Genomic DNA, 18049 nt, shown 5'->3' on the forward strand with positions numbered 1-18049 from the left:
TTCTTCCCATCATCCTTCTTTCCCGGCCCCTCATGGTGGGCATGGAGCCTTGGCTCCGTTGGAAGGAGGAAGAAGGAAGATCTAAGCCACCTGTTGTTGTGAGGGACCGTTAGTTATTTCCCCTTGTTGTCTGTACTCCTGTTGACATCGATTGTCCCCCGATTCTGTCTTTTCAAGCTGACTTTATGTTAGACTTTGGGTCTGGCCCAAAGCGGGCAGTGTAACTATTTAAAGTGCTTTCATATTTTTATATATCTTGAAAATAGAGAAAAAAAATAATGATATGGGAATTGGAAAGATCCTGGGATAGATGATCTCTGGCAGTTGTAAAAGTTTCACCAGGAAAGAAGAATCTCTTTTATTACTTTCCCACATTGATCTTTAAAATTTTTTTACTACCAAAAAATTGCATGTCATAAGTGATAGTGTGAATTCTCATTTTATATTAATCACACATGAACTCCTTTTTGTAAACACTGGATAGCCAGTCCAAAAGAAATTGAATTGTTAACAATTCTGGCCTGAAAGCAAAGAAATTTAACATTTCTCATTCAGCTTGTGTGGCCTCACTTAGGTAAATAATTTTGGTTTTTTTTATTACACTATTTAAAATTGCTATGGATTTCTGTTTCTACTCTTTTTTTTTTTTTAAAGATTTTATTTATTTATTTGAGAGAGAGAGAGAATGAGAGACAGAGAGCACGAGAGGGAAGAGGGCAGAGGGAGAAGCAGACCCCCTGCTGAGCAGGGAGCCCGATGTGGGACTCGATCCTGGGACTCCAGGATCATGACCTGAGCCGAAGGCAGTCGCTTAACCAACTGAGCCACCCAGGCGCCCTGTTTCTACTCTTAAAAGCTCCTAGAAGGCCTAGGGGTGGTAGTCAGTGATATAGTCCAGTTTACTCACTTCACAGACGAGGAACTTTAGTGTCCAGAGAAGTAAGTTGACTTGCTCAAAACCACACAGTTAGTGGCCGAGTCAAGACTAGAACACAGGTCTTAATCCCAAATCTGGCGCATTTTCTAAGTGATGGCCTAATAGCCCCCAACCATTCCACAGATATTTATTGAGCTCTTACTCTGTGTATGCCAGGTTTTGTTCTAGGCACAGTAAACAAAGCCAAGAAAAATTCCCTGTATAATTGAGCTTACAAATAATTAAAATACATGATTTGCCATATTATGTGCCATGAAGAAAACAAAGAGTGAGAAAGGAAGAGAACCAAAATGCCCAGGGACCCAAGTGGAGATGTGTATTTGGAAGATGAGGGATGACCTGGGGTCCCAGGCTCCTGTAGTGATTGACGTTTAAATACAGCATTTCCATTTTGCTGTGGGTTAAATTGGACTTTTGTGGAATGGCTTAGGATATAAACACAGACATTAATTCCGTAGAAAAATTGTGTTTTAAGTCCAATTTACAGTCCAACTTTGGGAAGCCGGCCCCTTTTGTTTGATGTATACCATCGGCGTATAATTATGATTTCATTCTCCCAGAATTCCCAATGCTTGTGTGCTGATATCCTGTTTATAAGCATTAATTTCAAGAATGCTCACTCAAATTCACCAACGTGGGTGGCATTTTAAAAATTTACTAAGATGTTTAGGCTCAGAGTTTAAGTTCCTTGCCCATGATTGCATCACATATAACTGGTAAAACTGGGATTCATGGCTGGCTTTTCTGGCACTTTCTGCTTCATAATGGAGCTGAAATAAATCCCTTACCTCTTCTCTTTTTTACTTCGTGGTAATGATTGTATTATTTGGTTTAATCTTAAAGGTCACCTTTATTATTCTTCTGTATAAATTGAGAATATCTGCCAGAATAAATTTTTCTAAGGTAAACATTTAGTAAACTAGGAGATTTTTTTGTGAGAAAATTTAAATAAAATAAATACAATGTATAAGATGATTAACATTAGTTGTTATATTATCTTAAGATAGAACTAAAAGAAAAGACATTGCCCTTTATTTAGGTCTTGAGCTATTCACATTATTTTGTGGTTTTGTTTTTATTATCCAGTTGAACAAATTAATTTATTTCTAATTTCAACTGTTTGTACTTTTGCATATAAGTAACTCCCCTCCTTTCTTTATCTTCAGAGAATTTAGATTCACATCAGAAGTTCCTATTCGACTTGATTATCATGGCAAACACGTATCAATGGATCAGGTTTGGAAACTCTGTATAAATATACTCTACAAAATTCTCTCTCTCGTTTTTCTAATGGAGTTAATTTTTAAACTTTATGTTTGAAGTGACATGCAAGATTTTAAAATTTAATTCTGTTTTTAAAGTAAGCATCATTTACTTAACCTGTGAGTAAAATTTAGTGTAATTTGGGTCATAATATAATTATGTGTTTTTTTGATGTAAATATTTTAAGTGTTTTAGCTGCATAAGCGAATGAATATTACTTTGACTTGCCCACATAACAACTGTTTTAGATGTTGGGTGTCTCAGTTACACATTAATCTGGCTTTTTTTAATTTTAAAGGGTACGCTGGCCGGGATTCTGATTGGTCTGGCCCAGTTAAACTGCTCAGAACTGAAGCTGAAGCGGCTTTTCTACCGGCATGGGTAGGTTGATTTATACCATATGAGGCTTTATGGTATAGTGACTGTGATTAGCTTACAACAAATTGATCACTGACTTTTCTTAGCAAAATATCATTGTTTTACAGCATTGTGTGCAGAGAGCTTGTTTTTAGAGGAGGCTTACTGATTACGGGCTCCTTTTTATGCTGAGAGAGTAGGAGTTTGAACAGAGTAGTATTTTTCAAAAACAGCTGTAGTTGTTTTTTAATAATTTCCCAAAGTCATAAATTCATTTATTTAGCAAAAAGACTGGCAATTCACAACGTAATGGTTCTTAGTGGCTGAGAACCATGTAGCAATTTATAGACATTGAGTTAATACTATGCTAGAGCTTTAAAAATTTTATTTATTTATTTATTTAAGATTTTATTTACTTGTCAGAGAGAAAGAGACAGAGAACAAGCACAAGCAGGGGGAGCGGCAGGCAGAAGGAAAGGGAGAAGCAGGCTCCCTGCCGAGCAGGGAGCCCGATGCGGGACTCGATGCCAGGACCCTGGGATCACGACCTGAGCCGAAGCTTAACCGACTGAGCCACCCAGGCGCCCCAGATTTTATTTATTTGAGAGAGAGTTGTGTGTGCACACACAAGTGGGGAGATTTGGGGAGGAAGAGTGAGAGAGAGAATCTCAAGCAGACTCTGTGCTGAGTATGGAGCCTGATGTGGGACTCGATCTTACGACCCTGGGATCATGACCTGAGCTGAAACCCAAGAGTCTGATGCTTAACCAGCTGAGCCACCCAGGTGCCCCCTATGCTAGAGTTTTAGATGTTCAAGAAATAGGAGCAGTGGAAGAACACAGTTATACATGTTACTGAAACCTTGTAGAAATTACTAACATTAAACTGGATTATATATATGTGTACATATATGTGTGTATATGTACATTCAGATCGAACGTCTATAATATTTTGTCCTTGTAATTGGTAAATTTTCTTTTGTCTTAAGTTAAAAAAAAATAACCCCCAACTTATTATGGTAAACGAATTAAGTCAGTCAGAGAAAGACAAATACCATATGATTTTACTCGTGATGAACAGATGAACATAGGAGAAGGGAAGGAAAAATAACAGGGAGGAAGGCAAATCATGAGAGACTCTTAACTCTAGGGAACAAACTGAGGGTTGCTGGGGGCGGGGTGTAGGGGTTGGGATAACTGGGTGATGAGCATTAAGGAGGACACTTGATGTAACGAGCACTGGGTGTTCTTTTTTTTTTTTAATTTTTTTATTCTTATGTTAATCCCCATACATTACATCATTAGTTTTAGATGTAGTGTTCCATGATTCATTGTTTATGCATAACACAGCACTGGGTGTTCTGTGCAACTGATGAATCACTAAATTCTACTCCTGAAACTAAAAAAAGAAAGTTCCCCCAACTTATCTGAACCTATGAATTTCTTTCTCTTTTCTGTATACTAATAGTCGTTTGCTCTAGCTTGCTAGGTGTTGACAAATTGTTCTCGTATGCAATCACGGAATGGCTTACTGACATTAAGAAGAACCAGCTACCAGGAATCCTGGGAGGCGTTGGGCCTATGCATTCACTAGTACAATTAGGTAAGTTTTCTTTTTTAATCAAAAGATGATTTATTTTGCCTGATCTGTGATTCTTAACCCCTTTGGAGTTATGGGTGCCTTTGGGACAGTCTGTGTGGGGACCAACTTTCTAGAAAACTTCTGTGTGTGGTCATACACACCGGCAAGAGCACTCTGCGTCCCATTTGAGGTTAAAACCCCGGGGTTAGAGTGATAGCAGAGATCTGAGCCCCAGCACTCCCACTGATTGCTCCGTGTTGACCGTTGTTCTAGTGCAAGGCCTGAAGGACTTGGTCTGGTTACCAATAGAGCAGTACCGGAAGGACGGTCGCATCGTCCGAGGGTTCCAGAGAGGTGCTGCGTCCTTTGGCACCTCGACAGCGATGGCCGCGCTGGAGCTCACCAACAGGACGGTCCAGACCATACAGGTACCTCTGCCGACTGCCGTCCTCTGTACGGACAGGAAGGCTTACCGCAAGACGGTTGGGGGTGAAATATACAGAACATTGAGAATAGATATCTTATTTATGATGATTTAATATCGTGGGGGTTTTTTGTTTTTATTGCTCAGCTCTCTGGTGTTAAAGAATTCGTAGAATAAAGCAGTGGAATCCAGTGCAAATTCGTTTGCCTGTTTCAGTTAAATTGTAACTGTTAAGTTAGTCGAGGATTTATTTATTTATTTATTTATTTTTAAAGATTTTTATTTATTTATTTGACAGAGAGAGACACAGAGAGGGAACACAAGCAGGGGGAGTGGGAGAGGGAGAAGCAGGCCCCCCCGCGGAGCAGGGAGCCCGATGCGGGGCTCGATCCCAGACCCTGGCATCATGACCTGAGCTGAAGGCAGACGCTTAACGACTGAGCCACCTAGGCGCCCTAATCGAGGATTCATTTTGCCTCATTTATATGAACAGATCATAGCTAAACGTGAAGGAAGCATTACAGATCAAAACAGTAGCCGTATTAAGGTTTGTTAAGTATTAAACTCCAGTTGACCTTATCCAGTTGTTCACAGACAGGGCATTCTCGCTTAACCCGTAACGTGGAGAGTGTTCTCAGAGGGAGAGAGGAGGACTGAGAAAGTCAGCTCGATCTAGATACTAGTTCTTAATGTGCACTTTAATGTTCTTGGTATAAGAGTGCTAAGTTTTTGTCGTGAAGAACTCCCCATACCGCAGACGCACCTGCGTTAGGGCCTGGGAGTCCCTCTGTTCTTCCTGACTCCCCATGGCAAGTGCGTTGTTGGAGCAGAACTCTGCAGACTTTCTTCTGATTCATTTCTTACCTTCTGATAAAATGATTCCAGGCGGCCGCAGAGACTGCTTATGACATGGTGTCTCCTGGGACCCTTTCTAGTGAGCCCAAGAAGATCAAAAGGTTTCCTCACCACCGCTTAGCCCACCAGCCAGTGGACCTGCGGGAAGGTGTGGCCAAGGCCTACAGTGTTGTGAAAGAGGTGAGTGCATACCTGGGTGCGCGGGCCGGAACCGGCTGGCCCACCTTCCTGCCTTTTGTCGGAAGAGCATTTTGTGGTTGGAAAGCCCTGCGAGTGGACTTGGACTTGCTACCAATAGCAAGTGCCGATGTCTGCACCAGGTCAGAGAAGAGGGCCAGGTAGTGATGGGCTCACAAGGAGAGTCGTGATCTGGAGCAAAGGCTGATTCTCCTCACGTGCAGAAGCCAGCCGCGTAACGGACGCACGCGCACTCGCACCACCGGATGTGGCACGTAGTTGTGCTGCGCTGTAGTACTCAGCTTTGTTTAAAAGTACAGCTTTTCAGCTCACTCACCTGATCCCACTCGCATGCCTTCACTCTCCTGAAGATGGTACACGTTTTTATACTTTTACTATATGTATGTATCACGTGCAACGTCTGCCTTTCCAGGTTTGTCCATGGTGATGTACGCACGTCTCATTTAAACGGTCTTAGGGCATTTCATCGTAGGGCTGTGGCATACTTCACTTTCCTATTGGTAGACCTTGTTTTCCCTAAACCACTGCTACAGCAGTGTTCATATAAATGTCCCTTTATTCATTTGTGCAAGAGGTTGTTAAGAATGAAGTTGGTGATTTGTAACTATCTGGATCTCAACATTTATTAAGCCTAATTGCAATTGCACCAGTGAATCTTGTTCTTAATGGGCACTGTTGGGAGCATTCCCCGTTGTAATCTTTCTTGACATTCTTTTTAATGTGACATGAAGTTTGAGATGGTTTTACTCTTGATGCATGTATTAGGATTTCATTAAAGATCTTTTCCCCCGTCTTATTCTGACAGGCACGAGTGCCTAGGAAAAGACAAGTCTTTTCCCTGACAGAGTGGCCTCTGTGGTCCCAAATGGTCGGGAGACCACTGAGGTAGGGCCCCGAGGAAATGTATTAGTGGAATAAAGGCAAGACCACCTGCTTTTCTTAAAAGGAGACTTAGTTGGGAGAATAATTACTGGTCAGATCTGTTCCTATAGATGTCAGGATTGGGCCATTTATCGGTAGACGTGTTAGAAATCAGGTTTATAAAAATGATCCTGGGGTTCAGGGCATGGCAGGGGCCGTGGGCCACAGGATATAATAGCGCTTGGAAATGGAGCACTTTGCAGTTTGCGTAACCTTGCCTGATTTAATCTGAATTCATTTGAAAAAATATTTGTGTGCTTCCTTTGTGCCAGGTGTATAGCAACCATTAAAGGGAGGCGGTGGTCCTCGCTTGCCCATGAGGACACTGGCTCAGCAGGAATGGCTCCCCAGTGTAGCTGGGCGAGTCAGTAGTGGGGCCTCTGTTGGACCCTGGGTATTCGGGTCTGCTGTGTGGGTCTCTCTCTAAGACTTGACAGTGCGAGCACGGATCGAGATGGCAGGTGCGCTTGATTAGCAAGGAATCTGACTTCCGCGTTCAAAACTTTTAAAGTTTTTTATTTTTTATTTATTTGTTAGCACAAGCAGGGAGAGCGGCAGATAGAGGGAGAGGGAGAAGCAGGCTCCCGCTCAGCAGGGAGCCTGATGTGGGGCTCGATCCCAGGACCCTGGCCAGGATCATGACCTGGGCCGAAGGCAGCCGCTTAACCGACTGAGCCACCCAGGCGCCCCTCAGAACTTTTTTTTTTTTTAAAGATTTTATTTATTTATTTGAGAGAGAGAATGAGATAGAGAGCATGAGAGGGGGGAGGGTCAGAGAGAGAGGCAGACTCCCTGCCGAGCAGGGAGCCCGACGCGGGACTCGATCCCGGGACTCCAGGATCATGACCTGAACTGAAGGCAGTCGCTTAACCAACTGAGCCACCCAGGCGCCCCCCTCAGAACTTTTTAAATAGAGGCTCCTTAATGGTGATAAATGTGTCTTTTCCCTTTTAGATGTTAGTGAATCAAAGATGGAGAGAAAACATTCCAGCTGGTTCACAGATTGGCTCCTCCTCTAGATCCGGGCTCAGCACACTGTGACTTCTAGGTCACCTCTGACCCAGGCCTGTTTTTGTGTGGACCTACCAGCTCAGAATTATTTTAACAACTTGAAAGGATTGTAAAAAGGAAAAAAAAAAAAAAGAAAAAGCATATACGATAGAACCCATGTGGCCCACAAATATTTGCCATGTGCTGGCTGACCCCTGCTTCCGTCGTTCCCCTGGGTGGGAGGCCGGGCGCTGTGGTGGGGGCAGCGGCCGGGGGCCAGGGCCTGCTTCGTGAGCACAGAGCGCCAGTCTCTGCGGGTGTCTTGAGCCAGTGAAGTCTGACAGTCACCACGGACTTCATCCCCCATTGAAAGGACTTGACTAGCAACAAAACAAAGAACAAATGAAATAAATATTGGCTGAGGTAACACACTGAAGTGATAGAGCCGAGATACGAATTCACTTCTGTGACGCGGTGGTGGCCACGCTCACTGGGTTGTAATCCGCTTGAACCTGCTTATTGTCTTCGGGCTAGGGAGGGTGGCTGAGAGAGGAGACAGAGGGATGCGGGCACAGGTGGACCAACCGTGAGCGTTTTCTTTATTGTCACGGTTTCACTTACTGTCAATAGTTTTAAAAACTGCACTTGTATTTGTTTTTAGTTCTTCTGTACGTGTCCTCCCCCTACAGTATTACATGTTTACCCTACCGTGCCAGGTAGAAATGATACTTTTTAAAGATTTTATTTATTTATTTGACAGAGAGAGACACAGTGAGAGAGGGAACACAAGCAGGGGGAGTGGGAGAGGGAGAAGCAGGCTTGCTGCTGAGCAGAGAGCCTGATGCAGGGCTCGATCCCAGGACCCTGGGATCATGACCTGAGCCGAAGGCAGACGCTTAACGACTGAGCCACCCAGGTGCCCCGAAACTTTTAAATTATTAAACATGTTCCTGCTTTATGATTTCAGAATTTTTTCTATTTAAGCCAATCCTTTTATCTTAATTGAATGTTCCACAATTATCTTTTCTAGTACATAGCTAGTAATTTAAAACAAATCATTTTCTGGAGCTTTGTAGAATTAGGTTTTCTTGTTACAGTTGACTCAAAGGAGCTATCACTGTATTCCTTTTGTGATTATATTTATTCCAGAAGCTTTATTTGCTAAGTTTGATTTAACTAGAGTGATTAGTAGTGCCAGGAAAGCTACTCTTAGATCATTAAATATTTCTTTTTTAAAAGATTTTTTTTTTTTTATTCATTCGAGACACAGAGATACAGAGAGAGAGAGAGCATGAGCAGGGGGAGAAGCAGAGGGAGGGGGAGAAGCAGACTCCCCGCTGAGCAGGGAGCCCGATGCGGGGCTCGATCCCAGGACCCTGGGATCATGACCTGAGCCGAAGGCAGATGCTTAACCATCTGAGCCACCCAGGCACCCCTAAATATTTCTTTAAGCTTCCCTACGTGAAATGGTAGCTTAGCTATATTTTCTACATACACGTGTCACAACAAAATGCTAGATTATAATAATTGCCTCTTATTTTCCCTGTAGTTACAATTCTGTCATAAATATAATTATCCTGGGTTATCTCAAAAGCACAGTGGGTTTTTTGGTTTAGTTACAAGCATAATGTTGATGAACTCTGCTAAAGTTGTATACAATAGGATAATTTAGAGATTTTTCTGATCTTCTCTCCTCTCCCCCTTTCAGGGACTTACAGACACGGCTCAGACAATTTACGAAACCGCAGCTCGAGAACACGAGAGCAGAGGGGTCACTGGTGCCGTGGGCGAGGTCCTGCGCCAGATTCCTCCCGCGGTGGTGAAACCTCTGATTGTGGCCACGGAAGCGACATCAAATGTATTAGGTGGCATGAGAAACCAAATTAGACCAGATGTTCGGCAAGACGAGTCACAGAAATGGCGCCATGGGGAAGACTGATATTTCAGACGCGATTCTTTATGGAGATAGTGAGGGTAGAAGTAAGGAGCATAGCGTCCCATTGGCAGCTTTAGAGGGTACTCATTTAATTTTATTGTGCTCATCTCAGGAACAAAAGCATTTCTTAGTTAAATAATTTAATATCAAAGCAACATGCAACCAAAAACTTGTGACATTGTAGGGCTAGTTTAGTACTTGCGTAGAGAAATGTTTGGTGGTTAGTGTCAAAAGTTCTTAAGCGTTTGCTGCCAAGTGAGTGGAATGCTTGCTTTTATTAAAATGGCTGTGATTCTCCTTGCTATGGATGAGAGATCATTGGAAGCCTCCCGTTACAGTACAGAGTGCTCAGAAACTTTGAAAGTGCACTTTGAAAGCACTATTTATGTTGCCCTGAGGAGAGTTGATTTTTCTCAAGGTTTAAAAAGAATCACAGCTTCGAAGCTTTCATTGAGAATGAGAGACAGAAGCTACAGGGAAAGCAAAGCAAATAGGATTTTAATATAAATAACCCTGAGGAATAAATAACCTAGTCTGTTGGATTTAGTGTCCGTGCACTTGAGAACATTATTTCCATTCCCTCAGAAAATCTGTGGGTGTTGAGAACGTGAATGTCGCAGACATGTTCTGTTGTGTTGCACTTTATCGTGTGTGTGTGTGTGTGTGTAGATTAATACAAGTCATGTGATCTATTTGTTATGTAATTTACAGATTTTCACAAAATATAAAGAGGAGTAAGACTGAATGTTTTTGGCAAAGGAAGCTAACTCAGATGTAGTAACTTCCATTTATTTTAAGTGTAAATGAAAATGTGCATTCTATAATGAACTGGGGCCCATATGATTGTTTATATGTTCACTTTTCAGCAGATACAGTGCAAGCTTTTAGGAATGTGTGGAAAGGGAGATTGGAAATGATTTTTACTTTTCTGAAATTAACCAAAAATCCTCCAAATATGCCCTAGTCAGCTATTTCAAAGTACCATTTTTACTTGGTTAACAGTGTACATTTTGATAACCTGTCAGGAATGAATAAAGTATTTTTATTTAAAGGTAAAATTGTTCTATGCTTCCATGAACATTTTGCTTTTCTTAGAGCATATTCATAGATGGCAATACTTGGATCCATCCCAAGATACTTGGGAATACTTTCTCGAAACTGATTTTGGTTAATATCAAGTAAATCATTACCTAGGAGTAGGAGAAAAATTGTTCACAAGGACTCACTTTTTGACTTTAGGTGAATCTAGTAGAAAAAATGCAGGACTTTGTGTTCATCCACTGATGTGATGTGAATTTTCATTTTCTGAAGTGGGGAGAATGCCATTCACATGAATTTAGATTTCAGAACTACATTTCAGGTTGGGGTTTGAAAAATGATGTCGAATCGATTCCATTCTCTAGATTTTCTGAACAAGAAAGCAATGTAAGCCAAACATCTGGACATTTAAAATTTATGAAAACTGTGTTAAACAGCATTTAATTTTTGTTTCCTTTCTATTGCTGAAAAAACTTTAAAAAGGCACTGCTCACAGAACCATCCGTTACTCTGTCCCAATTAAATGGAGTCCATGCAGAATTGATCTTGAGTAAACAGTAGCCACGCCCATGCATCATTGAGAAGGCTCAGCCGGCTTCGGGGGCACGTTCTGACCGCCCTGCTCACTGACCCCAGGATGCTCCATGCATTCTTAAAACAGAACATACCATGTCTCTTATTTGTGATGATTAATTAAACTGCAAAGCCCTTGATCAACTTAAAAATATAAAATCTCTAATTTTAAAATACATTTTCCATAGTTACACTATTTAAGTTCAGTTAGATATAGTCTAGGGAGAAATAATCATCCTCTTCTTTGCACTCTTGAGTTGCAAATAGACCCATCTTTTGACAAATTTGGTTTGTAAATCCTAGTATAACATAGATCTTCATAATGTCATTTCCATGGTTCTCTGCCACAGAATCTGGGTTTGGGAACCAGAAACCTGCCTCAGAAAGGCCCAGTATCAAGGCTCTGTTCATTGCCAGTTTAACCAAGATGCTCTTTGAGATGTTTATGTAGACTGTATTTGAACACTTCTGCATTATTAAGTATCCTCAATTTTTTCTTTCTTAAAAATGTCTTTTCCAACCTTTATGTCACAGTGACACAGTAAGGAGAGCGTTGGGCAGGACTCTTGGGCTGCCAGATCTGCCCTCACTTGGCAGGTGACTTGGCCAAGGCATTAGATTTCTGTAAGTCTCAGCATCTGTCTGTAAACTAAGGGGCCCAACAGAGATTTTTGGATGATCGGGGGTGTGTGTGTGTATGGTGTGTGTGTGTGGTTTGGTAGACCCCCAGACCTGTGACACCCCGGGCTGGGGGTGTTGGAGAGCATGGAGGTCACACCACACACGGTAGCCACGGCTCCTTCAGATCTTGGATCTCTGAGTACTGCATTTCTGAGTGGCCACTGGGCCTGTGTGGTTGACTTTGATGAACTATTCTGCATGGAGTAGACGTGTGTCCACATGTGGCTGCATGGAGGCCGAATGGGTGTTACCCCAGCGAGTCCGGGTGAGCAAGCCTGACCAAGATCCGTCAGCGAGTTTAAGACCACAGTGTTACAGAAGCGCGTGAAGTCCACTTCATAAAGGCAGCGATACTTTCTCTTGAGTGGAGCTGATGTGCACCCCGTTTCCCTTCCTGTCTGTCCCCAGATTGCTGTTATTTGCCAGTAGAACATTCCCTTTCAATATCTGCCTTTTAGGACAGATGTAATACAGCATTTCTTCTGGACACAGCGGTAAACTTTCATTTTAGTGAAGTTTGGGTCCAGTTTGGATTCCCACTTTAAGCACATGTATTTCACATCAATATTTTTATAATGCAAGACTCACTTTAGGGAATCTTTCCAAGTCCCAGTGTGCCTAGAATAGCAGAAATACCCAAAACTGCTGTTTCCTGCCTCCTGCTGTGTCACTTTTAAATGATACTAAAATATTTCCAGGAAAGGGGCACCTGGGTGGCTCAGTCATTAAGCGGTTGCCTTCGGCTCAGGTCATGATCCCAGAGTCCTGGGATCGAGTCCCACATCGGGCTCCCTGCTTAGCGGGAAGCCTGCTTCTCACCTCTCCCACTCCCCTTGCTTGTGTTCCTGCTCTCGCTGTTTCTGTCAAAAAAATAAATAAAATCTTTAAAAAAAATATATATATTTCCAGGAAAAATGTTTAGTTTTTAATCCTCTCCTGTAAAAACCGTGTTCTGTAGGTTTGGTGCCCTTGCTCAGTTTCAAAACCATCTGGGCAACCCTGTCTACTTCTGTGCAGGGGCCGCCGGCCCAGGGGCGTCAGGCCTGCCTCCAGTGTGTTCGGGTCGGGTTCTGGGCACTGTGTACTCTCCACAGAGCGAGTGGACAGCAGGCTGTGTTGACTTGCAGCCGTGTTAAATGAGAACCCTTCACTACATGGTTTCAGGGTTAACAACTGTCGTGACATTCACTTAAATTCTGTAGATGTGAAAAGCTTCGTGACTTTAATCACTGGCCTTTGCTTCCATTTTCTTACACCTGCATCGGGTAGAATTCCTCAGGATTACAGGGAGGAGTGTGGCAGGGCTAGTGTTCGTGGTGAGCAGTCACTCCGGTTCCCCTCACATCCTCTTGACCTACTTAAGACACGAGGGCCAATGTCTGTAAAGTTCCTTGAGCTTGAAAGTAAGGGACTGTCAAAAGCAAAGTAATATTCTTTTGTATGTGCAGACGCATCCATCCATTGGACATACCAGTTGGTATCAAATAGAATAAATCAGATAGAAATTTGAGTCTTAGGTTTAACCAGGAAGGCTACTTGTAGAGTGTATAATACAGGGGGGGAAATCTTCTATCAAACAATCTTATTTCTGTTTATAGGAAGGTATAGTCGGTCTTTCCATAGAAGCCTAGTTGTGTGCTTTAGTGCCAACTTCCTTTTATCCCTGTATTTTGGGACCATGTAGGCGCACCACCCCCTTTAATAGACCTTGTAAGCTTACATGGGGAGTATTTTCCTCGATCCTGTTACTGTACATCAGACACAGAAAAGCTCTTCTAACACACCAGCATCGTGGGCTGTGTTGGGGATGAGAAATTTGAGTTTCAACAATTCACACAGTTCTCAAAAACATCAGGGTCCGGGATTTTTGCCTCCCGTCCCAACCATGGCCACCGTGGTTTCGAGCGTGTGGCTCAGTGGGAAGCGCCGGAGTGCGGGCTGCTGTGCGACTCGGGATGGCCGAGGGGGTGGCGGTGGCCTCGGTGACCCCTCCAGCGCCATGGGCGGTGGAGTTAGCAGTCCCCCCTTTAAGAAGTGTGTTCACTTTGCTGTTTGAGTCGCGTTCTGCGTGCACGAAACGGCAGCTTCCAGCCTCGGGGTGGGTTTCCTAAGCAGCCGGGGGCGCAGGCCGCACTGGTCACTTTTCCACTGTGGACCGTGTGGTGGGGGTGGGGGGGCGCCGAGTTCGGCTCTCCTGGGAATCCCTCCCGACTTAACCTTGGACATGGAACTTAATCTCACCACAGTGTTGTATGCTCCTTGCTGAGTTCCCTAGTTTCCCTACTTAATTTTGGATGTGAGTACTTTAAGAACACTACTGCTATATGAGTCTTTTTGTGGAAATGTAACTCGTCCGTGTGACTATGGAAAATATTATGAAATGGAGAGTACGTTTGAAGAAAATTAAAATATTTACTCTTTGGAGTTTGCTTTAAACACTATTGTCTTTCGCCAAGAATGGGTCCCACGGCCTGTACAAATCACTTCTCGGGGTGGGGCGCAGGTCTGTGGCAGATCCTGTTACTGAGACCCCGGTTCTGGTGACAGCAAATCGCGAGTCTACCTGCCGCCCGTTTCTGAGCTGCACGGGGCATGTGATGGTAAAGCTTGCCACTCCTCCCCCCTGCAGGTGTTCGTCACTCTGTTCTCAGCCCTGCAGTGTGGACTTGCGGCAAACATACCTTCTCGTGTCGGTCTGAGGGACCTAGATAAATACCTGCTAAGTCTGCTCTATATGGGGGAATGTTTTTTACTTGTAAAAGAGAGATTTTATTATTTTTTGGGGGGTAGCAAAAAGCAAAGTTTATTAAGCGATAGCAAAGTGATAGTACAAAGCTCCTGAGGAGGGAGGGGGGACCCGAGAGGGTTGCCCTGAAAGAGATTTTAAAGGAGTACTTTTTAAAGATTTATTTTATTTTTTAAAATTTTTTGGCAGAGACACAGCAAGAGAGGGAACACAAGCAGGGGGAGTGGAAGAGGGAGAAGCAAGCTTCCTGCAGAGCGGGGAGCCAGACGCGGGGCTCGATCCCAGGACCCCAGGATCATGACCTGAGCCGAAGGCAGACGCTTGACGACTGAGCCACCCAGGCGCCCCCCTCCCTTTTTTTTTTTTTTTTTAAGATTTTAAAAATTTAATTTTTTGGCAGAGACAGCGAGACAGGGAACACAAGCGGGGGAGTGGGAGAGGGAGATAAAGGAGTACTTTTAAAGGCAGTGCTTTAAAAGAGATTTTGAAAGGACAGGTGTGTGAAACCACTCAGCTATCAGGGAAGCATCAGGGCACACTTCACACATGGCTCTTGTGACGGAGGGATAGGAACCTTTGTGGGGTGCTCGCTGCCTGCCGGGTGTTGGGGTGCGTGGGTTCTTTTGTAACCTCAGGGCCCCTCTGAGAGGCAGTTGTTGCATGCAGTCCCTGTTTTCCAGAGAAGTCAAGAACCTTGCTGTGGTCACGTGCTGTGACTCCCAAACCCCATGCTCATCCTAGGACATCATTTAAGGGGAACTTGCACAGTTGTCTGAATTAGTGAAAGCTCATCACTAATTAGGAAACTAAGAAAGGAATTTTGCTGAAAGATTAAGATTCACGATTCTTAGAATGCTTGAGCCTAAGGCAAGAACAAACTTGCTTCTCCATCTCTCACCTGCATCTCTAGCCCTGCTCCCCTCTCCTGGCTGGGCACCAGCCGCTCTTGTCCTTTGGTTCTGCCACATCCCTGTATGCAGGGGTTAGAGATCTTTCTTTTTTCCTCTTTTTTTTTTATGATGAAGTTCAGGCCCCACTCAGCACCAACTAAGTAAGAATCTGCGAATGGGGCTGAGTCAGGGTCTCCACACCTTAGCAATTTTGACATTTGGGGCTGGTTAATCCTTTGTCGGGGGACCGTCTTGTGCATCGCAGGATGTTGAGCGGCATCCTTGGCCTTACCCAGTAGAGGCAAGTAGCACCCCTCCCCAACTGTGAAAACCAAAATGTCCACAGATATAGTCAGATGTTCCCTGGGTGGCAGAATCCACGTGTGCAAACCGCTGGGCTCACAGCTCCCCTGGGAAATAATGTGCCTCCTGGAGCGAGAACAATGCCGAAGAGCCTTCCCACATTCCTTTCCAGAATGCTCTGCCTGTTTCCTCCTTGTTGCAACTTAAAAGGTTACCATTTTCAGACAGGGCCAGCCACCCTACCTACCTCTTTATTCTCCATTATCGCACACATTCCTTTAAACTGTGGTCCTGCTCTCCTAAGTCCACACTGACTTGTCTCAGTGTTTATTGCCTGACACCCTCCGTGAGGGCAGGGCGCACACACACCTGCCCACCTGGTGCCTGGCACAGGGCCTTGCCCAGAATCAAGGCATCGGGGCCTAGTGAATGAATGAATGAGTGAATGAATGAATGAACCTTAGCGGTCCTATCGTCCTACACAGTCACTTTGCAGTGAGGATGTCAAGTCCAGAGAGGCAAAGTTATGTGCCCAAGATCACATGATTAGTACTTGAAGATGTCCTTTATTTATTTATTTATTTATTTATTAAAGATTTTATTTTTTATTTATTTGAGAGACAGAATGAGAGACAGAGAGCATGAGAGGGAGGAGGGTCAGAAGGAGAAGCAGACTCCCTGCCAAACAGGGAGCCTGATGCGGGACTCGATCCCGGGACTCCAGGATCATGACCTGAGCCGAAGGCAGTCGCTTAACCAACTGAGCCACCCAGGCGCCCGAAGATGTCCTTTATTCAATGCAGTTTTACTTTCTTGGTTTTAGCAATATTTAAGGATACTAGTACATCCATAAACATAAAGTGGGTGAAAACCCCGTATTCAGTATTTACTCTGGGACTGCCATGCTCAGCACTCCTCCCTGTGGCATTCACACTCAGCCTCAGCCGGGGCCCTGGCCGGGAGCAGACGGCCACCCGGACGACCGGCAGAAGGCCATAAGGAAGGGACTGACGGGGCCTCGGCGGGCAGGGCCAGGGAGACCACGGCTACCTTGGAGCCTCTTTCACGTTCAGCTGTGGGTCTGTCCTGGGCCTCCCAGAGTCAGTGGTGATTTCTCGCCTTCTGAGAAGCCGCTGGAGCAACACTAAGACTCCTTGCAGGCCCGAAGGGACAGAGAGGGAGAGATGCCCAGAACCTGCAGCCGAAGGAGGGGCCGCCTGACCAGGGCGGTGGCCTTGCGTGCCGGGAAGTAAGCCGAGGGGCCAGAGGAATAAATCCCACCCTCAGGCTCCTACCCTCCCATCTGCTGCTGGAGCCCCCGAGGGGCAGATCAGCGCCACCCAGCCCTCGAGCATCCTCTTACTTGTATTTGTGCTATTCCTTCTGCAGGGGACGAAACTGATGCTTAGAAGTGACCTGCCCAAAGCCACACAATCTGCTAGTCAAGGAACACTCGTCACCAATGACAGATGAAGCCCCAAAACCCAGCCGCTTTTCATTCTCATGAAGTCCAGTTGGTGCTCCTCAATACATGGCAGCTCTCCTCAAGTGGGGATGGAGGAGCCCAGGCCCCCGCTATCTTGTAGCTCTGCCTCCTCTGGACAGGGTGGGGGTGGGGGTGGGGAAGAGGACAGCCTGGCTCTGGCGACGTTTGCCCACGAGCTGTAGGTCAGAATCCTGTCACGTGACCACACCCAGCCTGAAGGGAACCTGACGTCACAGCCTTGCTGTGTGTCTAGGAAGGGAGGAAGTGGTTGGTGAGCGCCTGGCCAGACTGCTACGTGTAGCTCATAATTTGGAATTTGCATCCAGGAATGTCTGCAGGCCCACACTTAGCAGCACCCTACTGGAATTACAAGTAGTTTCCCTCCAACAAGACAATTTGCCACTACTGGAGTTGGAGCTTCCCCCCGCCGCCCCAGGCTTGTTGATAGTCCTGAAAGCAGTCCCACCTGGAGCAAATTAAACTCAGCAAACAAATTTGCTGAGTAACGAGGCAGGATGGTATCATGTAGCAGTCCTCACAACTTGTCTGCATACTGGAACCACTGGGGGAGCTTTTAACAATTCCAAAATTCAGGCCACACCCACGACCAATTAAATCACAATCCCTGGGGCGTATTTATGAAGCTCCCCGGGTGACTTGGGTGACTCGTGTGCAGACAAGTTTGGGTACCACTGGTACAGTGGCTAAGAATACAGATTTTAGACAGGCTGCCTAGGGCTGAATCCAGGCTTCAGTATTTGTTAGCTGTGTGGCCTTGGGGAAGTTGTTTAACCTCTCTGTGCTTTAGTTTCCTCCTCTATAAAACATGATAATATGGTTGTCATGAGGATTGTGTGAGTTAATGCATGA

At 44.7% G+C, this 18049-nt stretch overlaps 1 protein-coding gene across 1 annotated transcript in view; it reads left to right on the top strand.

Moving 5' to 3' along the window:
- The window catches only part of ATG2B (autophagy related 2B), an 83095-nt gene extending 72285 nt beyond the window's left edge, over positions 1-10810 (top strand). The window contains exons 37-42 of the mRNA XM_021679830.2: positions 2104-2173; positions 2499-2581; positions 4038-4159; positions 4412-4566; positions 5448-5597; positions 9235-10810. Coding sequence (XP_021535505.1) covers positions 2104-2173; positions 2499-2581; positions 4038-4159; positions 4412-4566; positions 5448-5597; positions 9235-9465 — 811 coding nt within the window. The 3' untranslated portion in view covers positions 9466-10810. The remainder of the gene's footprint in view (positions 1-2103; positions 2174-2498; positions 2582-4037; positions 4160-4411; positions 4567-5447; positions 5598-9234) is intronic.
- The last annotated feature ends 7239 nt before the right edge of the window (positions 10811-18049 follow it).

This window comes from Neomonachus schauinslandi, chromosome 9 (assembly GCF_002201575.2).
Source record: "Neomonachus schauinslandi chromosome 9, ASM220157v2, whole genome shotgun sequence".
Classification (NCBI taxonomy): domain Eukaryota; kingdom Metazoa; phylum Chordata; class Mammalia; order Carnivora; family Phocidae; genus Neomonachus; species Neomonachus schauinslandi.